This window comes from Felis catus, chromosome D2 (genome assembly GCF_018350175.1).
Source record: "Felis catus isolate Fca126 chromosome D2, F.catus_Fca126_mat1.0, whole genome shotgun sequence".
Taxonomy (NCBI): Eukaryota; Metazoa; Chordata; class Mammalia; order Carnivora; family Felidae; genus Felis; species Felis catus.
The window spans coordinates 7,694,360-7,718,656 of NC_058378.1; the positions used below are offsets into that span (position 1 = coordinate 7,694,360).

Sequence of the window (24,297 nt, forward strand, 5' to 3'; positions counted from 1 at the left end):
AGTTACGCTGCAGGTAAAGTCGCTGAAGCTCTGAACCTAATGAATGAATTTCTGTGCAGAGTATGTATACTGTTCGCCTCCTTGGTCACCTTCCACCGCCTGGCGACAGCACCCGGACGTCAGGAGATCCGTAAGCTTTGCCGACTGCAGTTCAGGGCCACACAGCTTTGTGGGCCCTATAGTCTGGCACTAAAAGGCATGTGGCTATTGATCTGTGTGCTACGCTGCACGGAGGATTTTCCTATGGCTCGTAACAGGTTGGGAACAGGACGCTACCCGGACACTGCGTGGACCCCTCGAAAGAGCTCGTTCAGTGTCCTAGCTTCCCGGAAATGGAATAATGAGTGCCCTGGAGCTTGTCTACGGGAGAAAACGGAAGCTGATGCCAGGGGAGAATCTTCATTGGAAAGACAGACCAGCCCAGTTTTGCACTGGAACCATGTCTCTGGTTCAAAACGAACCGCACCTCTCGGAACTGCCGAACCCCCACGACGAAGTGTGACAGCAGCTCTAGCCAGTAACGTGGCGCCCCTGGAGGCCTACCCTGACTTTTCTGCAATAAAATCCAGCCGTGCCCCTCTCAGATTTACGTCTCTTGTTTTATTAGCACGCTTGTGCCTATTTGTCAGGCAGTCAGGCTAGTGTCTGTGTCTGCGTGTGTGTGTGTGTGTGTGTGTGTGTAGATTACGGGGGTGTAGATAAAATACCAAATGGGGACTCAGAGATTCAAAGGCAGAGGGACCCATTTTTCACAGACATTTGCCAAAAGCCACTTTCGTAGATGCTTGACACTTGAGACTGGAGGGATCGCTCTCGCTCGCCGGGTTCGCCTAATATTCTGGCGTCCTACAGTGTCGCAACCTTCTTGAGGAAGAGGAAAAGGGAAGTGGCACGCCGGGAGGGCTTGTCTTTCGGTATTTTGGTTGAAGAACCGTAGGGAGATTTATGGTGTTTTATTCATAGGCAGAGTTCTTACGGCAAATCTTTTGAAAGCTGGTGGGATTTTCTAGATCTCCTTACCACTCCATTCCCTCTGGCTGTGAGCCAGCCCCCAAGTCAGAACATGTCTTTGGTAGATGGAGTTATTGGCCTCAATTCTTTGTTTAAAAAAATGTTTTATTTATTTTGAAAGAGAGAGAGAGAGAGAGAGAGAATCGGGGAGGGACAGACACAGAGAGAGACAGACAGAATGCTAAGCAGGCTCCACGCTGTCAGCGCAGAGCCTGACACGGGGCTTGACCTCACGACCCGAGCGGAAACCAAGAGTCGGACAGTCAACTGACTGAGCCGCGGAGCTGAGCCCAGCAATACCCAGCCTGTGAGCAAGGATACGTGCTTACTGTTTTAATCCGGCGGATTTTGGAGTGACCCACTTCAGCAGGAACAAGTCAGAGCCAACCAACACAGTGTCCTTAATCCTTTTATCTCTCAAATTCATATATTGACGCTCGGCTCAGTACGGTTAAGGGCAAATAGATAAAATCTCCAGCCCCTTCAAAATGCCGCAAGGGCCGATGCCACACGTTGGCTTCAGCGACAACACGTTGCTAGAGACCAGCTCCTTTTTCTAATTAAAAATGATCTCTGGGGAAGGGATAATATCTCCTAATCTCTAGGCATAAGGCACTGAGCTCGCACACGAGACAGTTCCGCCCAGGAGGAAAGGGCACGACTTTGGGGATCCAACAGCCTCGGAATTAAGTGAAGCTTTAGCCACTTAACAACCGTGTAGCCTTGGCAAGGCCACTTAACTCCTCTGAATCTCCATTTCCCCATCCGCGGAGGTGGCCGGGAGAGAGTTAGCAGGGAGAAGGCACATAAAGTGGCCGGCACGTACTCGCTGTTAAATACGAGGCGGCTGTTGTGTGTGCAGAATAAATCGATGCGTGCTGCTTTCTGTCAGTGGTGGTGACCCGGTTCCCTTCACAAGGTACCTCTTCCTTCCTGCCACACACGGGACCTTCCGTGGGCTCTTTCCAGCGCCTGGTGGGTCTGGCGTGGCCTGTCAGCAACGTGTCTCCCTTCCCTAGTCCCTGCTCAGTCAACGGTCCACGTGGGCATCGAATAGTAGACCTGGTGGTCCCGGTCAGATGGTGTGCTCTGGGTTAACAGCAGCAGCAGAAACGATAATAGCAGACATTATTGAGGGCTTACTAGTTCAAACGCTTTACAGGAATGATCTCCTTTAATCTTTCAAGAAACCCTATGCTATGGACCGAATTGTGTCTCTCTGCCCCCCTCATGCCCTACGTTGAAGCCTTAACCTCTGACGTGAGGATATTTGGAGATTGAGGTTTTAGGAGGTATTTAAGACGAATGAAGTCATAAGGGTGGCGACCTGACCCAATGGGCTTGGTGTCCTTATAAAGGGAGAAGGAGACACAAATTTTCTCTCTCTTTATTATCTTATCTTATCTTATCTTATCTCATCTCATCTTATCCCATCCCATCCCATCTTATCTTATCTTATCACCTTATCTTATCTTATCGAAAGAGAGAGAGCATGAGCAGGGGAGAGGCAGAAGGAGAGAGGGAGAAAGAGAATCCCAAGCAGGCTCCACCCTTAACTCGGAGCCCAACAGAGGGTTAGATCCCACGACCCAGGGATCAACACCTGAGCTGAAATCAAGAGTTGGACACTCAACTGATAGCCACCCAGGTGCTCCTCTCTCTCTTTTTCACGCGCGTGCTGTCTCTGCTTATGCACAGAGGAGAGGCCGGGGGAGGACACAGCAAGAAGGAGGCTGTCTGCCTACAAGACAAGGAGAGAGTTCTCATCAGAGACCAGCCATGTTGGCACCTTCACTTCAGGATTCCAGCTTGCAGAGCTGCAGGAAAATACATTTCTGTTGTTTAAGCCACTCGATCTGTGGTGTCTTGTTATGGGAGCCCGAGCGGTCTAAAACCCCCTACGTGGTCGATATTGTCACCGATCCATTTTGCAGTTAAAGAAACTGAGGCTCAGAGAGGTGAAGTAACGTGCCTTGCTCCTATCGTCCAGCAGGTGTGAGCCAGCGTCCCCCCCCCCCCGGGGGCCCCACTCGGGAGCCTGTGCAGGGGTCACCCGGAACTTCTGCCTCGGTGGGCTCTGGGTGGCCTCAGCTGCTGCAGGTGGCACTCAGGCCCGAGGGAGGGAAGCGGTGGCCAGAGGTACACACAAGACCTGGTGAAGGGCAGATCCCGGGCCCTCCGCTCCGGTTTCATGAATGTGCTTTTGTGTAGAGTGGAATTTTGAGAAGAGCCCAACTCGGCTGGAAAGGAGTCCACCTAGGAAAGAGGACGCCCCTCCAAGACACTGTGCTATGATTTTGGGGTAGTAATAAATTCTTTATGGTGTAAACAATTCCATTCAATGCACATTTTATCAAGTCTCTGCCTGGCATAAGAAAAGTAGCTGGTTATATAATATTTATAAATATTCATAAAAGTACAATAGAGTGTTTCTGAACTACTTCTCAGTTTATCTTGCCCAGCGGGCAGTTGGTTTCTCTCCCCTCAATTATTTCAGCATCGAGGCCCCAGAGGAGGTCCCAGGGCAAAAGGCATCTTGAAAAGGAGGAGCTAACCACGTGGGGGAAATTTCTGACACACAGAAAGTTCGCCATTGAACCCCCAGTGAGGCGCGGGGACGGGAGAGATAGGCGGAGCAAGGTAGGGAAGTGTCCATGTCCCTACCCCCTGCTCACCCCACTCCCAGATAAAACCCTGGGCTAGAGGGCAGGAGAGGGAAGTGGTGCTGTGTGGTAGAAACATCCAGGAGGCTGAAGGTGACTGAGAATCTTGAATCAACTGGCCTGCTTTCCTCTGCGTGGAATGGGGTGCTGTGAACCCTTAAGATAGATTTTCTCGACCTCGGCACTATGGATGTTTTGGGCCGGGTCATCTGTGTCCTGGGAGAAAAATTGTGCCCCTAGGGACAATACTCCGTACTCAGTGCAGAGCCTGACGCGGGACTTGATCCCACAACGGTGGGATCATGACCTGAGCAGAAATCAAGTAGGACGCTTCACTGACCGAGCCACCCAGGAGTCCCCGCTGTGGCGTTTTGTATCAATGGCCCCAATTCATTCATTTGTTCCTCTTCCTGTACCTGTAGGACTAATGGTGCGTTTCCCTTTCTTTTCTGTAGCTGTGCTTAAAGGGACCATTTCTAGCATTTAAGTCCTGTTGAGTGCTGATTTCTCGTCTCTCAGTAGCCCAAATACTCTCAAGACTGAGAAGGAACTAAAGGGAGCGTTTGTTGCAGTAGATTATTCATGGTAAAGAATTTGCTGCCTCGGGAGCAACAAAGACGTGTTTGTGTATAGGCTGCATGGGTGGCATCTGCGTCACCCTGGGCACCATAAGCAGAGCACTGGGCACGGAGCTTAGCCCAGGCCCCATGAAGTGGCCCTCAGTATCAATGGTCTGTAGACAGAGTTACTGGATACTTCTTAGCATTTCCCTGGCCGTTCTTTCTGAAAGAGCCAAGGACTCAATGTTTTGGAAGATAAAAGTCAATTACACTCAAATGAGTCTTTGTTTGTTTTGAATAGCTATCAGTTCCTATTTAAAAATGACTTTTGGTCAGTATACAATGTCTTCTGACCTTCCTCAGCGATCAGCTTCTCGTCTGGGTATGAAGAGCCCCCAGAACAATCTTTGGATATCCACAACAGCCTTCTGGTTTTAAGAAGGCTAAATCTTCAGAATCTTGTGAAACAAACAAATGCTTTTCTTTTCGAATCATTGGTGCTGAGTAGATTTCATGATGTTGGGAATTAACTTTTATTTTCTATTTAAATGCTGACGGTGGTAGGTGAGGGATCGCCGGAAGTTCTCTGACACTCTTCCCATTGAGTAGCAGGTCTAGCCCTCCACCCACGTCTGGGTTGGCTTGTGCTGCTTAACCAACGGAGTTAACCAGTAAAGTTGTGGTGCTTAACCAACAGAGTTAACCAGTAAAGTTGTGGTGCTTAACCAACAGAGTTAACCAACAGAGCTGTGATGTTTAACCAACGGTCAACCAACAGAGTTGTGATGCTTAGCCAACAGAGTTAACCAATAGTGTTGGACTGTTTAGCCATTAGAGTCAACCAGTGGAGTTAACCAACAGTAGTGTGCTGTTTAACCAACAGAGCTAACCAACAGAGTTAACCAATAGTGGTGTGATAGTTAACCAACAGAGTTCGTTGTAAGTAACCAGGTGTAAGTCAGTAAGAGTTGTGATGTTTAACCGATGGAAGTGACACCGTGTCAGCTCTGGGCCTCGCCCTCAAGAGGACGAGCAGTTTCGCACTTCGCCCGTGGGAATGTGGCCGAGGGTCCGCGTGGGAAGTCTGACTACCCTGAGGCTGCCGTGCTGTGAGAAGCACAAGCCACCCGGGGAACCCTGGAGGATGAGGTGCCGAGTATGGAGACAGAGAGAGGTGGAGGGAGAGGGAGTGCACTATGGCATCAGGCAGGTGATTGAAGATGTCATGCCAGAATCCTAGAAATGGATCCTCAGCCCCAGCTGGAATCAGAGATGAGTCACCCAGCCAAGCTCTTCCCCAATGCTTCACCCACAAAATGGCGAGCAAAAGAAAATGGTTTTTATTTTATTTTATTTTATGTTAGGGTCCCAAGTTTTGGTGTAGTTTGTTATACAGTAATGGACAATTGACTTTTCAGCTACTACAGATCATCACTGAAGATAATTCTAAGAGACTTGTCGGGCACAGCTCGGGAAAGACATTCATTCTTGGGATGTGAAAGCTGGAAGGGGTCATAGAAACCATTGGTTCCAATACTGTTATTTCACAGAGGGAGGAGACCGAAACCCGGAGACATTAAAAGAGCAGCGCTCAGCCACTTGGTCATAGAGCTAGGGGCTTAACCATTGCCTCAACGGTTTTGTGACAACTTTCCCAGAGAAGAGCACTTCTCGGTCTTCAAATTTCTTCTGAGGAGAGTCACTAAGTTCAGAATCTCTCCTTCCCCGCACCTGCAGTCTGTGGTGTGCTCCTCCCGAGGGCCCCCGTGTCCTCCTTCTACCCAGGGTCCTTCCTTCCACCTCCCACCGCCTCATCCCCAGGCAGAATTTATTCATCTTCAAATGCAGAGAGAGCACAAGGGACATTGTGATTCATGCCACCAAGTTTCTTCCTCCAGGATAGGTGCTTGAGCCGCTCAGCCGGAAGCCAACGAAGGGCACATCCCAGGAGAGCATGTTAGGGAGGCTCCCGGGTTATCTGCCTCTTGACTGGGTGCCCGGGTCCCTGTGGTCCGCCCAGCAATTGTACACAGCTGATTATATGTAGCAAGCCAGAGCCCCGGATTCCCCGTGGGACACACTGCTGTTTCTACAGCCACATGGTCCGTGCAGAAGCTGACCACATAGCTTTCAAGTTCACAGGGAAGGGCGTCTCAGAGGAGACCCAGCTCAGCTGACTTCCCTCCATTTAAACTACTCCTGGTGGGGTAACCCCTCATGAGAAAACCTCTCTGATAGTTTCTGTCACTGTCCCGCTGAGGTCCAGGATACAGCATTCTCCACTACATCTGCCCCTGCCCTACTCAGCAAGGAGTCACTTCAGCTTTCGGAGAATACGAAGTTTCCAAACGGGTGGGGGTGGGGGGGTTGGAAATCCACCCGTGCAAATGAGGGGAATTTTATGCTTAGGGAGAAAACTGGGGAAAAGAGTTAAAAGTCATCCCCAAATACAAGGGACAGAAAAAAAAAATGTAAAGAGAGAAAAGCATAAACCTTAGGCCAGCATTTTTCAGAGTGGTTCAAGGGCCATTTGCATCAGAATTACATAGGGTGCTTACGAAAAATGCAGATTCCAGCCTTCCATTCTGGACCCACTGAGTCAGGCTCGGTGGGGGTGGAAACGTACATTTTCAACAGCTCTCCGGGTGGTTCTCGTGCTCATGAAAGTTTGAGAATCGCTGCCTTAGATTTGTTTTACAAACAAATTTCATGCAACATTTTCTGAGAAGTCCATGCAAATTTCAGCTTTGATTTATGTGTTCTTCCTAATGCCCACATGTGCACACGCACATGTATACACACACACACACACACACACACACACATGCACACACACGCACACACACACTCTTCTATAAGCTTCTAATGGGAATGGAGGGAAGGGAATGGATGTGGGCTAATTTCAGTCTTTATGTGTGGTTTTTAGACCTTGAGACATACCTCCCTTCCCTTTGGCTCATCTTCTCCCCTTTACCATTTCTTTTATGCATGAGGCATCCCCCCCACCCCCTTCATGTTTTCTGGCCACAAGAGAAATTCCCAGGTGCGAGAACATTCAGTCCTCAGCCTCAGGAAAGACTCTGATGTGCATCTTTGAAGATGGCAGAACTTAAATATTAAAGGATCCACCAGGCGCCAATAGAGTCGAGCTGGAGTCCCAAAGGGGAATTTGTTTTCAACATAAATACTAATAATACACTGATTGTGAAGGCGAATATTGACAGTGTGTTGAGTGCTCCGATCAGCACCTCCCTTTGTGCTCTTGAGGGATGTCCGGGCGGCTAAGTCAGGCCAACTATGGGGAGGTGGCAGACCGGGAAGCTTGTGCTGAACGTGTGTATTCCTTCGTCTCCAGCCCTGACCATTTGGGGGTCCAGGCCTCTCCCCGCGAATCCTTGGGTAACAAAGCCTTTCTCAAGTGGTCTCACACACTGCAGAATACAAAACTTGGAACTCAGTAGAGGCTTGGACAAGCATCAGATAAAAACACCTGTTTTCATTCCAAAGAGCCAAATAGTGCTTCAATGCTACCCATTCTTCGAGATTTAGCTTGAATGCTGAATTCTCCAGGAAGCACTTACCATGTTACAAATAGTATTATGATACTCTTTTATCCGAATTAATGTTATAATATTACCTACATAATATAGAGACCTGAATAATATACTAGTTTTAAAATGCTGGCAGTGTTACTATGCTATATATTAATACCTGTAATAATATCACTCTTATCCCGTTAAAGTAATGCTAGCCGGATAAGGGTAACAGCCGTGACAATAATGGCTGATATTTATTGAGAACTTACTGGGAAGATGTCAACCCTGCCGTGAGTATTATCACTTAATGCTTACCACCATTCTGCAAGGTGGATCCTCAAAGTGCTCTCACTGCAGAGGAGGAAAGGAAGCTTCTGTCAGCTGCTAAATGGTGGGACCACAGTTTGCACCCACAGCCCATTCTCCCAATCAGCAGGTTACCTTCCTCACTCCCCTGGGTCCAGACCATCGTCCGGCCTTTGGTGGGAGCCCTTGACCACGTTCTGCCTTTCCTTATAGTGATTTAGCAATTGCCCAGCTCCTGGAGGGCAGGATCTGGTTGGCCCCTGAAAGCCTTCATCCCGTGCCGTTCAAATGTCTCTTGGATCGGTTAGAATTTCACCCGCCAAGAGGATCAGGCTTGCAGCTGACAGTGGCAGTCTACCTTCTTCTGCATAAAGGGAGTGGCGATTATCCACAACGTATCTCGAGTGATAGCAGAAGGTAATTTCCACGCCAGTTTCCTCCCGCAAGGACCGCGGCAACTGTTACCCAAACAATTGCAAAGTGTCCATCAGATTTATGATGAGTCTGGCTGAGCTCTATAATACTATAACCTATAATTACATACTACTAGATGGAATACTATAGAGTAACGTGCACTCAACACCTACCACGTGCTGAGCACTCGGCTAAACCCTTGGCGAAATAATCCCATAGCCCTTACCACTCTTCAAGGCAGATAGTTATCTTTTCTCTATTGAGTGAAAAGCCAGTGAATCACAGGGTTTGGATCTGAAATCCAGTCTGACTCCAAAGTCTCCGCTTTTAATCATGTAATCACTATTCTAACCAACCTCTTTCCCTCTTCCTTCCTCTTTGCTTTCTTTTCAAGAAACGTGTATCGAATGCTTCCTCTGTACGAGGTGGGTCAGGCGGATACTGCGGAGGTGAGCGAGCAAAACCTGGTCCTTGCCCTGACGGGATATTGGGCAAAGTCAGAAGACGGAATAAACAATTAGGAAACCCGGTGGCGAGGGTATGGCAGAGTTTGCAGAGCTGTGAGAACAGAGGCGGGACGGCCATGACCTTGCTTGGCTCTTGAAGCGTAGTCGAATTTACACAGCAACCCTCTGGGCTGCCTGTCAGAAGCCCCGTTTGTGTGTGACAGAGCTGAGTTTCAGAGAGGTCCGGACACTTGCTCAAGCCCATGCAGATGGCAAGCGACAGGGCTGCTATTCAAGCCCGGGTCTGGAACACTCAAGGCTGGTGCTTTCCTCCTTGGACCAAGTCACCCGGAACCAATGGAAGTAACCTCCAATGGAATGACTGCTTTTTACTGTGGTAAGTGACGTGTTTTCTACTAAATAAGAAGCAGTCCATTTCTTTCTAGCCAAACCATCATCCCTCTACATACTTAAGGGCAAGAAAAAGCCCCAAATTCCTGTGTTTTGAGGATTCTTTCTGTGAGGGAAGTGGAGGAAATCCTTAAGGTAATCGACAGATCCCTTGATAGTTATTTCAGGTCCTGCTCGAATGGAGTTCGCTAGGTTAGTCATTCCTCAGTTTACATTTATTTAGATTTCAAGCCTGCCCACGTTGGATGAATGGCAAGGACCAACTTCATTTTGGGCTATGATGAACCGGTCAAGGACTAGCACTCCCTGCAGAAAGAAATGCAGAGAGGCTGATGTACGTGACGTTCTCGGGTCCTCGGGACTTCACTGTCGACTCGCTGCAAGTCTGGGGACATTTCACCTCTTGTTAGTCCTCCGGATTTTCTGTACTTTTTTGTGAAATGAACACAGTAGCAGGGAAATGGCTTCAGAGGAAGGATAAGCCACCTGCTGCTCTGAGAGCACTACACGTTGCCTGGCAGAGGAGGTGACATTCTCAAGCTTCTACACTCTTCGTACACACCATGTATTCTGAGCGGCACCGGGCATTTTACAAGTATCTGGTTACCATTTTTGAAAACCGTTCTTGTGAGCGGTGTTTGGACATGAGACAACTAATTTCCTGCGTCATGTGTGGATTTCCAGAACGATGCCAGAGGGGGCGAAGAATACTGTTACTCTGTTGACAACGAAAAAATGCTTTTAACATCTGCCCAGGGCCAGAATTTTATCTCTCCCAGTATATTAAAAACACCACGCCGGAGAGTCAGGGTGAAGGGAAGGATGTATAATTAGTCGGGTGCTTTTGAAATCCTCTCTTTGAGTTCTGAGATAGCGCTGAAGAATAAAAGGCCCCAACTGGCACTGACCCTACTTACCTGAAGGCAATATTTAAACAGAAGAGTCTGGTGTCCCTCCGCCCCATCCTCTTGGCCCCATCACGCCCACCGTGTTGGCCAACGTGACAGACGGCTAACACACTGTGCCAGTGGAAGTCAGTCTCGGACGGCCAGAGCTCCAAGCAGACCCCAGCTCAGGACAGCCAAGCCATCATCTCTTCTCAGTACTCAATAAAAGCATTCAGGGGCGCCTGGGTGGCACAGTCGGTTAAGCGTCCGACTTCAGCCAGGTCACGATCTCGCGGTCTGTGAGTTCGAGCCCCGCGTCGGGCTCTGGGCTGATGGCTCGGAGCCTGGAGCCTGTTTCCGATTCTGTGTCTCCCTTTCTCTCTGCCCCTCCCCCGTTCATGCTCTGTCTCTCTCTGTCCCCCAAAATAAATAAACGTTGAAAAAAAAAATTAAAAAAAAAAGCATTCAGACATCCCAATATGTCTTTTTTTTTTTTAAAGGCATTGATCTTCTGTGTAAGGAAAAGATGATTCTGAGCAAGATTCATCAGAGTTGCTGGTGAAAGATGCTGTGTTATGAGAAAGTGAAGCCAGGGCCTTCTCGGCCTTGCATGATACAAAATTAGGGACAAGAGGGGCCATGCGGCAAGTAAAAGACTGTGAACAGGTGGCTCCCGGGCTACCTGGAGCCCTAAATGTGTCTCGTTTGACCTACACAGAGCTTTCGTAGAACTTAATAACAAATCATAAATCATAAAATAATAAATAATACAAAATAACAGTAAGTAAATAAAATAAAACAAAACAAAAATAATAAAATAATCAGCTCCAGCTCCTGAAGGGGGTGGGGAGACAAGAAAATAGAGGAGGATATCTTTGCAGTCTCGGGGTCGGCAGAACTTTCTTCAGATGGAACACCAAAATGGTGACCCATGAAAGAAAAAAAAAAAAAGCTGGACTTTAGCAAAATTGAAAACTCATGGTTTCGAAAGGCACTCTTAGAACAATGAAAGACGATCACAGGCCGGAAGAAGTATTTGAAAATCACAAATCTGATGAAGGACGTATATACAGATTAATAAAGAACCCTCAGCACTCAACAATACAAAAATAACCCCATAAAAATAGGCAGAAGATTTAAATAGACAGTTCACCAAAGAAGGTGTAAGGACGGCAAATAAATGCATAGAAAGATGCCCAACTGAACTGGTCTTTAGGGGAATGCAAGTTAAAACCACGGTGAGATACGCACATCTACAAAAACGACTAAAACTAAGAAGGCTGACTATACAAAGTGTTAACACAAATAGTCAGCTATTGTATGACCTAGCTGTTCTGCTCCTAGGTGTTCATCCAAGAGAAACAAAAGCATATGTCCAAAGACTTACACAAAAATATGAAAGCAACTTTGTGCTAGTAGCCTCAACCCCAAACTAGAAACAACCCCAATATCCATCAACAGATGAATGGATAAACAAATTATGGCGTTTGCATATAATAGAATACTATCCCCCTGTAAGAGGGAATGAGCTATTGATCCACACGCCATGAAGGAGTCTCAAAATTATTATGCCGGATGCAAAAAACCTGACCCCAAAAAGTACATACTATACGATTCCATTTGTGGAAAATTCTAGAAAATGCCAATGAATCTGAAGGAACAGAAAGCAGATCTGTGGTTGTCCCGGAATGGGGATGAGGGTGAGAAGGCTGGATTATAAAGGGATACAAAAGAACTCTCGGGAGTGGTGGATGTGTTCATTATCTTGATTATAGTTCTGGTTTATAAGTGAACGCGTATATAAACCTCCTAACTTGCACATTTTGAATCTGTGTCACGTATCGCCTGCCAGTTACATTGCAATAAGGCTGTTCAAGATAGACAGATCACATCTGGGTTTGGGGGATGCCACATTTCTCTTAAAAACTTACCAGCTGTGGGCCTATATTCCTGTATGACACCAACAGGCTGGCTGGGAGCCCTGCTGTCCCTGGATGTGGTGTTCCCTCCGTGCCCCCTGCTCTCGTGAACTGGCTCCACTCCTCGTATTGAGGTCGCCTGCTTGGCCTCTGCAGGCGTTCGAATTTAGACTCCTCAGTCTTGCCACACTCCTTGCGGGCATTACAGTCTTTAAAACTTCTCCTTGCTTCCCAGATTAAGTTCCTTTAGATAAGTTCTTCAAGAGTGAGCCTGGGGTCACCGATCATTATGACAGAAGGGCATCAGGGAACTTTATGAGAGTGACACACTTCTTTGGGCTCCCGCCAGCAAGTTGAGACAATAGTTCCCTTGCTTGCGTGGGAGGCTGATTTCAACTCTTCAACTCATAAATAACTCTGGCTAGCATGAAGCAAAGGAATGCTTTATTAGGAAAGAAGAGTTGAGGGGCTCCTGGGTGGCTCAGTCGGTTGAACGTCCGATTTTGGCTCAGGTCATGATCTTGGCGGTTGGTGGGTTTGAGCCCCACGTCGGGCTCTGTGCGGACAGCTCAGAGCCTGGACTCTGCTTCATATTCTGTGTCTCCCTCTCTCTCTGCCCCTGCCCTGTTCGTGCTCTATCTCTGTCTCTCTCAAAAATACATACATGCTAAAAAAAAAAAAAAAAGGAGAGAAGAGTTGAGGGGCACCTGGATGGCTCAGTTGGTTGAGCACCTGACTCTTGATTTTGGCATAGGTCATGATCTCATGGTTTGTGAGTTCGAGCCCCAAGTGGGGCTCCATGCTGACAGCACGGGGTCTGCTTGGGATTCTCCCCCTACCCCGCCCTCAAAATAAATAAACATTTTTTTAAAAAAGAAGAGAAGCGTTGAAAAGGTTTCTATAATATTCCATAGCTAAAATGGCAAGGCTCAAAGGTCGGGCAGGGCATTCCCCAACATGACTATCAGCCTGTCCTCGGTTGAAGCTTTCTTGAAAGCTGGGACTTGGCTGGCCTGATTCTGTCCCATAGTCCCTTGTGGCTGCCCTGAGAATACCTATCTGCTTCACCAGGGCCTCTGACAAGTCTCCTTGAACTCTAGATGTTAGCATGGGGAGGCCAGGAAATGGGCTGATCTGGACAATTATTATAACACTTCTGGCCACCCAGGGGCAGATGAGGACTTCCTTTCTTTTGAGATCTATGCCTTCTGATAATGGCACAGAGACATGGCTGTAAACAGTAGACGCGGAGATCTTAGTGTGGGATCATCGTGTCTGCTCACCTCCATGCAGCCCAGTCCTTCGAAGCTCAGAGCTTGGTCTAGACCACAGGCTAGCAGCACACCAGATGGTTGAAAACTCTCCTCCAACCCCGGTGTGCTTCCTGACTCTCTACAGGGGGGTTCCCTGGTTCTTCCTTGAGGGGGACCACTCCGCATTTATGCTGGTGCTAACTTTCTGTTGGCTTTCTTTTTCAGAAGAGTCTCAGGACCCCATGCCTCCTGGAGCCTGCCTCAAGTCCCAAAGTCCTTAGTTTTCTTTGTTAGGAGCTAATTTGGCTGCACGGGCTACAGGGAAATTCCCCACCATTTTGAAAACCCAAGCTCTGTCGTCATCTCCGTCTTCTAGTACCTGTCTCCCTTCAGAATTTGCTTTGTACCACGGAAGAGTTTCACCTGGGGCTGGAGAACATCTTTGACTTTCTGTTTGCCTCAAAAGAAGCTCAGTGCTGCCTATCTATAGAAATTTATGCTATTTCTACAAGTGCAAACAGTGTAACTACACAGAGCTTGGAGACTGGGGTTGGAAAGGGAGTAGTTCAGCTTGAATCTATTTTTGGCCAGATCCAATTTAGAGGAAGAACGCCACTTTCATGATGATGGTGATGATGATGATGATTACTCTTTGAAGGAGTAGCTCTTCTAGTGACACGTGATGAGTGTCACGTGATCAGCATAAGCACGCACGAGCGCACCCTCCACTCTACATTAACGGAGGGACAGGAGGGAGGGTTTCAGTAAAATTTTTAAATCATAAGGATACATACACAGAGTCAGATGTGATGACTTCAAATCAATCACAGTTGTGGCCAAGCCGTATTTTCCAACAAAGTTGTCAGCTGCCACTCTCTGTAATGCATCCGGAACTCCTCTTTTTTGCTACCTTTTATAAAACCCGTGTCAGATTACTTGGAATGTCCTCAAGAACGTACAAATCTTTGGGTTTTTTGTACTGTGATTTTGGGGACTGTTCCCGGTTGAATAGTGAACCCCCCAAATTCACATCCACCTGGAAGCTAAGAACATGCAGACATATTATGAGGGCAAGTTTAGGGTGGATCCTATATCCTATATAACTGGTCTCCTTAGAAAGAGGAGAGAAAAGAAGACACATAGAGACAGAGACATACAGGGAGAATGCTGTGTGATGGACAAGGTCAAAGTGCTGTGTCTACAAGTCAAGAAATGTCAAGGATTGCTAGGGACCACCAGAGCTAGGAAGAGGAAAGGAAGACTAGACACTATAGAGAGTGACACGGCCCTGCCACGACCTTGATTTTGGACTTCTAGACTCCACAACTAGGAGAGAAAACATTTCTGTTGTTTAACCCACTCGGCGTGTGGTACTTTGTACGACAGTCCCAGGAAGCTAACACAGAAGCTAAGTCGGTTGACTGAGGAAGTAATCAAGCTGAGTAATTCTGCTGCTGATCAAACAAACGCTGTGATCAACCAGACCAGACGGATTTAAAGGACACAACAGGTAACGGTTGCCTCTGGTGGCGAGCGCTCTAAGACTGGTACACTTCGCGTTATCTCACGGGTCCTCGAAAAACTGTGGTGTGGTGTCTTAGCTCCATTTCACAAGAGGAAGAAGCTGAGGAGTTTATAGGTTGAGAAACTTGCCTGTGATGGTGCAGCTGGTCGTGGTCAGAATTTAAAGTTTATGCCTCCTTTTCTACACCACGCTGCGTCTCAATGTCTGAGGATGACTGCCAAAAATGTTTGAGCAACAGACCTGTCTTTGAACTAATTGTACCATGCCCCAAGGTGACAGATGTGTAGAAAGGTTCTCTTGGACAGTTAGCTCTGGCTTTTGTTGGTTTGTTTAAAAAAAAAAAAAAATCCTCTGTGATTACTTTCCGGCCACGCCTCGTCTATGTTATGTTGGATTCTTTGCCTGCCTAACTTATATTCCCACTCCCTTAGGAGACACTGGGACTTCTTTTCCATCTTGTGCAGAACTGAAGAAGCTGTCAGCACTTAGTAAATAATCAGTACCCACGCCAGCACAGCGATCCCTACAAATTATGACCCTCAGGCTCTGAAGACTAAGAAAAATGTTCAGTTGTGCAATATTCCACTCTTTTAATAATCTTAACAGTGTGGGTCATGTTAGTCCTAGTTTAATATTATAATCCAAACAATATTTGACTCTGAATGCGGAGTGAGGCTCAGGACTCACCCGGGCCAGCGTATTCTAAGACGACTCAGGGTAGCCGGTCGGGCTGTTTTGACCTTTCCAGTATTTGCAAACTGGCTGGGCTTTTTGTCCATCCGCTGCCTACATGGCACTCACCACACACATAATAATAGAACAATGGTGCCATTTTTCTTTTCTCTTTCTCTTCTTAAAATCTTGTTAAGAAGAACCAGCTCAGCGTTGCCGTTGTGGTAGATTGAGGGCCACCATGTCTGTTTGCTGGGACCACTTTGAATGGACTCAAGCTGGACAGGGTCCATCTCCTCGACTCGGCTCTCCTCTACCCTACTTTATCTTTCTGTGTCCCCAGTCAAAAAATGGGGCTCACCTCAAGTGGAGAGGGTTTTTTGCAAACGGTCCTTGACGTTTCGTGTCCCTCTTTTTCGCCATGCAGTGTGAGGCGTGTGCCAGGGCTCATGACATGGCAGTAAGGGAGGATGGTCTTGCTTGGCTGAAGACCAGCTTTGGGTTGAAGCCAATCTTAAATTCTGTAAGAAGCGTCCCTAGACTGTAGCCTTGGTCTCATGCTTCCTTCTCGGAGATGCTTTCTCTTTGTGAAAGAAAGTCTTTGACTTGTCTTCTTTCATTTGCCAGTCTTCCTTTGCTATAAGTCACTTATATCTATTCTTTCCTTTGGAATATCATCTCTTGGTCTGTCACACTTTGGGTTCAAAATTGTTTAATAGGTAGGCGCTTTCCAGGTAAACTTCAGAGTCTTTGGCCTATCGTTCAAGGCCCACCTACCCCTCAATCCCACCCCAATTTGTCTGATATTCATTGATTCAATGAGAGGCACAGGTGCTATGAGAGGATGTAGGCAGGACATGTGACCCAGATTCTGAGGCCAAGAGACGCTTTGCCGAGGAAATGATGTCGAGGCTGAAACCCGACTACGAATTGGAGTTGCCCAGATGAAAGATAGAAAAGGTTTTCTTGGTGGGTGGAATGCCATGTATAAAGCCTAGAGGCAAGACTGCAGAGTGCACTTGGGAACTGAGAAGTGCTCTGTAGATGGAGGGCAGGGAGGGGTTGGGCAGGGACTGGGAAGGTGAAGGCTGGAGGCAGAAAGCAGGGACCAGATCCTGTTGGACTTGAAAACCTAGTGGGTTAGACTTTGCCCTAAGGTCAGTGAGGAACCATGGTAGGTTTTAAGCAGGGGTGGTGGTGGTGAGGGAACCCTTAAGATTTACCTTTTATTTAAAAAAATTTTTTTTAATGTTTACTTTTGGGGGGGGGGAGGGGGGAGGGGCAGAGAGAAAGGGAGACACAGAATCCGAAGCAGTCCCCAGGCTCTGAGCAAGCTGTCCTCACAGAGTCCGACGCGGGGCGCGAGATCATGACCTGAGCCAAAGTCGGACGCTTAACCGACTGAGCCACCTAGGTGGCCCAAGGTTTCCCTTTTAAAAAGATCATTCTAGCTTCCTCGAGGATAGTAGATCAGAAGAGAGCAAGATAAAGAGACTGGAAACCCAACTGGAGGCTGCAACTCAGACAAGAGACGATAGCAGGAAGTCGGAGCATGGCCAAGAGGACGAGAAATGTGAACAGACTAGGGATATTTAGGTGTCAGGCTGGTTCCGAGTATGTTACCTGATTGCATTCATACCAAACGTGCTCCTGCTTGTATCCACAGAGACACATTCTACCCGCACCGATGCTGTCTCTACATGAAGCCTGCTCTGACCTTCAGCCCCCAGAACCTGTATAAATGCTCGTAAGCTTTTTTGCCCTGTGCCCTTATTTCACGAAGACAACTCACGTACACGGTCAGTTCTCGTTTTCATAACGTGTGTCTTTTTCTCAAGCGGACGGCGTGCATTTTGAGCAGAAGCCACGTCGATACGTCTTTTATATTCCGTCCTCCTTAGCGAGTCCCACATCATCTCATGCAGCGTGGATGGAGAGGTAAGTATTTGTCCCGCCGCCCACCCGCGATCGTGTTCCACTTCCGAACACCGGCTGGCTATTCAAGTGCAGGTTTCCTTTTAAGTGGCACAACCAAGCGGTCAGTCTAGTGATCCACTCGTTCATTTATTCATCTGCTTATAATTTTCTTCACTCACTCACCACAGCCTTACTAGGCAGCTGCTGTCTCCCAGGTACTGTTCTAGGGCCGATTCTCTCTGCCTTTGGCTGATCGGCCCACTTCATTTTGGATATGGTGTTTCTCGTCACGGAGCCAGACTCCTTCTCCCATTTGCCACATTCAACGAGGATTCAGTGTACCGGACGTGTTTTTCTGCTCTCAGCGCAGCTTAGCGAGTGGTACCCAGATGAGTCACATCATGGGGAGGAACAAAGGTGTGGAAAGATTCCTTTGGCTCCCCAGGTAGAGCACTCGCCTTCCTGCAGTTGGCAAATGTCTCGCCCAAGGGACTCAAGCTTTGGTATTTGAATGTGTACCGGGCCGAGTTAATCCTGTCCTGTTTTTTGAATAGTTCTTGATGTTTACACAGGTGAAAGAGAATTCAAGAGTGCCAGAGACTCCGTGGATGCATGCATCAGAAGAACGGCGGAGTCCTAATGCAAAGTTCTCCACGTAAAGACACATTTTGGCTCTTGCCCCCGACACGGTCCCAGCTCTCGGGCTGCCATTACCCGGTACTCCACCCTACCAAGAATGGGCATTGAACTAACTGCGGTTTGGGAGGGAAGCTTCTGAGTTCCAAGATTCTTCTGAACTCCACTTGCTTTAAGTGATTTTCACTGCAGAGTTGCATCAAAGCTCTTTTTTTTGGCAAAGAAGTTGCCATATACGATTAAAAATAATTTGGGGGGCAGGATCTCTACCAGGAATTGAACAAACAATGTACTGTCTTAAGCTGGTTCCAAATTCCTAATGCATCTGTTTTGTACAGTCCCCATTTCATAAAACTACAATTCCTCGTTTGTCTGAGTTCTTTCTGCTTGCGCGTTATAAAAGTCACACCCGTTTATTCCTGGCCCTGGAGGCACCTTCCCAAGTTTGGGAAAGCCTCTTGTTTGAAGTCACAGAAGCCCTAAATAATGCAGTTGTTGTCAGCATCCCTATTCAACATTTAGCAAGTTACCCCACTGCTTTTCTTGACCAGGACAGATGTAAAACGTCTGACTCCTCAGTTAATTTCCTGAAGATTTCACAGCCCTGATCCATTTTCTGGCCAGAGCCACGATCTTAGATCCGCATACCTCCCCGAGTTTCTCCGTTGAAACTCTCCAACGGGGCAGCCATGGCCACACAGCGTAAGTCCGCTGTTTTATTTGTTTAATTATTTTATCTCAAGGCGAATTGTGAGGCTATGGATCAGAAATTTCTAGGTTCAACAGGCTGTTGCCCTCGGTCTTCATCTCACCTGTGATCATAGAAATTCTCCTGATTTGCTGCCTAATGTCTGAATCTAATTTAAACTTAGGCATTCGATTTGGTTTGTTTTTGATGCTGAATCTCTACATCAGTCGGTCACATTAATTTGCAAATTGCAACTTCCTAGCCTAAACTGGCCGACACAAAAAAGGAATCCCCCGGCTTACAGAAACTGGCACCTCCAGGGGGCACGTTTAGGCACAGCGGGATTCAGGGTTCACAGAGGATTTTCGGGACTCAGTTTCTCCCGGTCTCTTGGCTCTGCTTCCTGCGAGTGTTGGCATCAGGCTCACGGTCCATGAGCGGGAGACGCAGGACTTTGCAGCGACGGGGGCACAGCCTCCTTTCAGGCCCCGTGGAGACAGGTGGGTTTCTCTCGCCCAGAGGTTCCACAGAATCCTGAACCTGAGTCTTGTTGACCAGAAGTTTTTCACACACCCATCTCTGAATGGGTTCCCCTGGGTAGGGGTAGGTTGATTACTGTAGGACATCCCTGAGGGGAGGAGATGGGGACTGGAGTCAGGGCAGAGAGCCGTCCACACAACAGCAAGAAGAGATACCCACCTCAGCTCCTAAATAAGATGGGAACCGTGGCCCGCTCTCTGTTCCCCCTTTGCCTGTCATAGGATCCAGGGTTGGGTTTAAAGAGGATCCGGCACCGTAAAACTACTTAAAACTCAGGCGTCCGGGTCTGAAGGAACCGTAACCGTGCGCACGTGAATGTTACGGTTACACTCGCCGACATGACTTTATTTTCGGTACGGTGATGATGGTGACTTTTTTCCTCCAGTTTTTATCTCCGGGTTTCTTTCCATTTCATGCCACATTTGCCAAGTGGGGTATTATTCTAGCAGACCCTTTGAAAATGACTCCTTTGCAAAGTTAACATGGCGTTTTGGACACCGTTTGGGGAGGCTGAACGGGTAAGTAAGATGTGCTGGCTTTGACAAAGTTTACATAATTCAGCTGTTGAAAGAGATCCGGAAGCATTATCTTCAATGGGACTGAATTGAAAAGAAGCAGAGATTAGTGTACAAAATCCTGTAAGTGTTGGAGAAATTTGGCTTAGTCGAGGCCTCTGTATTGGCCTCAACAAAATTGACCGAAGTGTCCTTCTTACAGTTCCTCATTCCCCTGAACCTGGCATGCCCAGGCCTATCTATGGTAATTATTCTTAGTGCTGCCTTATAGGCCGGGAGGCCACCCGAGATTTAAATAGAAGTGAGCAAACTTCTATCACCTCGGTGATTATTATTATTACAATTACTGTTACTAATAATTATACTAATAATGGCTGCCAATTATCGAGCGTTTACTATGTGTATAGACTAGTACTTAGATTTATAATTTCGTTGAATATTCTCAACAGCCGTACGAGATAGGAAGGATCATTCTCATTTCCAGGGGAGGAAATCAAGGCAAAAAAAGCTCCCCTGAGATTTCACAAACTAGTACATTATAAACCTTGGGATTGACATACAGGTTAGCAAGTTAGTCAGATTTCAAAGCTCATGATTTTTGTTCAGGTCCTGTTAACTGGGAGACTTAGTCTTCAGGTCTATGGAATAGAAATACCATTGCCTTGGGAAGTCTTTTTCCCTGGCCCTCATTGACCAGGGACATTTTACCCTTTCTTTCATTTTGTAGGTTTATTTTTCCTCTTTCTTCCATCTTTCAAATTAAAGAAAGACTGAAATTATTCTGGAGAATAACTGCTCACTTGGCTGCTGTGTAATGTGTCCACCGTCACCGTGTGGGGACCGGGCACAGCTTTGTGCGTCCGCTAGGTCCTATGTTGCTGTTTGTCACATTTGGACCTTCGTTATCTGTCAGTCCTCACACGGGTAAGCCACCTGTAAATGTTGCCACTTCATCATTACCTTGTCATGTTTGGGAAAGAAGAGATTAAGGACATCGATTAAGACGGGTTGGAAATGCTACCAGAGTTCATAAAAGCTGCATTTCTATGCTGTGCCTTAATCGCTGGGAAAAGAAGGATGAATCCATCCATTCCTGGACGTTAGCATATCATTAAGAACAGGTGGCTCTCCATTAAGAGTAGGCTCAAAGTTCCGAAGCATCTTCAGGAAAGGCTCTTCAAGGAGAGCCTTGTTCAAAATGGCTGACCGAATTTGTTGGCTAACGTAACTGAACAGTTCAGGCAGAATTCACTTCAGGCACAGCTAGGGCCAGGGGCTTAAATGGAGTCATCAGATTACCGAGTCATACAGATTACTGTGGCTCTCCACCTTTCACCTCTGCTCTTTCTCTCTTGGCTTAGTGCTCCGGAAGGTTCTCCCCTTCTGGTGACAGAATGGCCACAGGAAGTTTCATGCTTACAATCTCTCAGCTTTCAAGCACAGTAGAAAGACAGTACCTCTTTCCTAAGACTTCTAGCACGAATCCTGAGAATGACACTTCGACCTGGCTCGAGTCACACACCCGCCTCCTGAATCAATTACCGAAAACAGGAAAGAGAACTGGCCAGACTTGGATTGCTTGCTGGCCTCTGTAGCCTAAGAGTGGGATGGACCTCTCCAGAACCATAAATACTGGGAACGTGTAGAAAGGTGGCTTTTCGAAAGAAAATCAGGGCGAAGGGGGGTCAAAAGAACAGAACAGCAAACAATCACACTAAGAACCCCCAGGGTCCGCCATGCTTCTTCTAGAACTCAGTTTCTCCACCTGGAAATAAATCCAGCTGCAGACTACTGTGTTCCCAGGTACCCCCTGATGTGGTAAAGCAGGAGGAGAAAGAATGATATTTAGGGGGACAGAGAAATGCTCTGAGCAGTCTCGGGGTCCAGCCAGCCCGGAGGCTCCTGCAACTGGGACAAGAGTGGGGCCCCATTAGGCGGGTGGGTGGGAGAGTGCAGCCCGAGGGAAAACGGCTGGATTTTCAGACATCTACTTGCGGTGGTTATTAAGTAAGCTTTTTAGAGCACTTATAAGGCCAGCGTCGTGCTCTCCCCTGCCAGGCTGCATTCTCAAGATGTGACATTGAGAGATAATGCCCACCGTCACCAGTGGCTAAAAAATAGGGTTGAGGCGACAAACTACATCAACACTACAGGACAGTCAGGGACAGGAGTGACATGGGGGGCACTGAGTTAATTAGAGGTCTTCTGGAAGAGTATGCATTCGTACATTTTGCAGACATCACTTTATCATCAGCACGAACACGAAAAAGACCTGTGGCTTATGTTGCAACATTTTTTAATAAAAGAAAGATAACAAAACCCAAAGAAACATCTTGTATTCCCAGTGGCAGAGAGCGGTCCTCACTCCGCGAATGTTATTAGATACAGAAAGACAACAAGCCTTCAGTTCATAGCAGGGAATCCTGGGTACCTATTAAGAGATAATAGAATAAATTATAAGCCCTCCAAGAAAATGAAACAGAGGGCCCTGGCTACAAAGAGAAACCCAAGTGGTGGAGACGCTCTGCATGTAATTTTCATAACTTAACACAAAATAAAAATTCTTAGGACTTTCCTAAATTCTGGAAACTTAATTGAGTTTGATGTTAGAGAAACTCTCTTGTTGTTTTCAAATTAAAAAAAAAAAAAGAAAAGAAAAGAGAAAAAATAAAAGACACCCTATGTTTTGCTTTCCTGCGCTGTGATGAGCGCCAGAGAGCTAGGCTTTGGCGACTAACTGGTGACACCAGGCGGGAAGGCTGGCCTCCGGGGGATGGGGCGGCCGAACGGCCTCGATCCTAAAGTGGATGTTGGCCAAAGCAGCCAGCCCTGTGCCTGTGAAAATATAAGCTCAGTCTGGCATATGGGATTAGAGAGGGATCATGGAACCTCAGACATTTCCAAGAAAAATGAATAATATAAGCCCCGGCCTTGGACGATCTGCAGCAAATTAATCCCCCTTTTCCACGATGGCAGGCGGGTGCTGGGATGTGGGCTGCAGGTGGGACGCACAAGGTCCTGGGGTTTTGTTCTGTTCTCTAGGCTCCCATTAAGCACCAGAAGTATCCATTTCCTGGCACGAGCACGAGTGTTTGATTCAGTCTTTGCGTAACTTGGACGGCTGGGTGGGCCTTGAACTATCCGAAAGGGCCGATGGGAACCCCATTGTTATGACAGGCTCTGCCTGACCCAGCCTCCCCGTTCCGTCTCTCTGACTCTGGGTCACCGGAGAGGGCCCACACTGACCTGTCCCTCCTCAACTCTCAACCTGTGACCCACTTTGAATATTGCCACCAGATTCGACGTCTTGAATGACCGCGTAGCGTAAAATGAGGCACTCGGTCTCAGAAGTCGACAAGGATGCCCCTTTGTTTTCAGGAGGGCCCTCGAACCCTCCACCTCAGAGAAGCCCATGTCCTTCAAACCTTCTGATCGTGCATTTCTTCGAATCTTTGCCACTCTCCTCTGCGGGCCTGGAATATTCCCTTTGCACCAGCCCCACTGCCCATCACCTGCCCCGTCCAGACCGCCCAGCTCTCAAGGATTCTCCTGCCACAGCTTGTTTGGATCACACAGTAGCTGCCCTTCCCCGTGGGAAATCAATTGCGCCTTATTTTCTCTTTCTTTTTAGCACATTTTTGCACACTTGCGTTGGAGACACTATCAATTTCTTCCTCTCCTGTATCTCTCAAAAGGGTGAGAACTTCGTAGACGTTTAATAATTATTTATCGAGTAAATGAATACATAACTAAATGGTATTGGATAACACTAAAAACATTCTTGTTATGTGAATAAAATGTCATGTTAGAAAAGTTATAACCCAGCCCCGTCGTTGTTATTTCCCAATCTGAATTTGATCTACAAATAGGTCAGTGTGTCCGCCCCGCCCCATTCCTTGTTCTAAGCTGCAGCAAGAGAAGATACCGGAAATATCTTTCATCGGCGGAATATTCCTGCTGTCCCTCCTCTGCTTAGAGACCTACCGTGATTTCCTATGGGGACCGCGTCCATTTCAAACCGGCCCCTCTACTTCTCCCGTCTCCTGACTCCTTGCTTTTATCACCTCCCAGAAAGCTTAGCTGCCTGGTTCCTACCTTATTCGGCTTCTGGATTCTGACCTCGTTTCTGGGGAGGGCTGACCGGCCAGCCTTTGCCACTTCCCTCGCCGTGGCAGAGGGCTCCCTTCCCTGCCTTCTGGGCACAGAGCTAGGGCCCTCTGAAGTTTTATCTTTAAAGCTGTGTAAAAGCTCCTTTTAAGCTGGAGTACCAAACGGGGGGTGGGGTGGGGTGGGGGGGTGCGAAATCTGACTTACCATTCAGTGTCTATGACTTGTGAGATTAAAAAATAAACAAAAGCAGGCATACTTGAAGCCTTAAAGGCACATCAATGACTTCCA

At 47.5% G+C, this 24,297-nt stretch overlaps 1 protein-coding gene and 1 long non-coding RNA gene across 5 annotated transcripts in view; one reads left to right on the plus strand and one right to left on the minus strand.

The window, feature by feature from the left end:
- RNLS (renalase, FAD dependent amine oxidase) overlaps nt 1-24,297 on the minus strand; it is a 367,960-nt gene that overhangs the window by 13,098 nt on the left and 330,565 nt on the right. Inside the window, exon 8 of one of the 3 annotated variants that reach the window (XM_045039886.1) lies at nt 2,549-2,752. The exons of 1 other annotated variant lie outside the window; for it this stretch is intronic. In XM_045039886.1, the coding sequence (XP_044895821.1) occupies nt 2,564-2,752 (189 nt within the window). In that variant the 3' untranslated portion in view covers nt 2,549-2,563. Of the gene's footprint in view, nt 1-2,548; nt 2,753-22,178; nt 22,331-24,297 lie in introns of those variants that run through there. One more of the 3 variants, XM_045039889.1, reaches the window with a different exon arrangement.
- On the plus strand, nt 8,931-18,525 carry LOC109492963. Of its 2 annotated transcripts, XR_006586843.1 has the most exons (5): nt 8,931-9,333; nt 13,632-14,916; nt 17,270-17,350; nt 17,442-17,541; nt 18,093-18,525. It is a non-coding gene; the product is annotated as an uncharacterized LOC109492963 (long non-coding RNA). The 2 variants fall into 2 exon arrangements; XR_002736695.2 differs by having other exon boundaries at nt 17,270-17,541.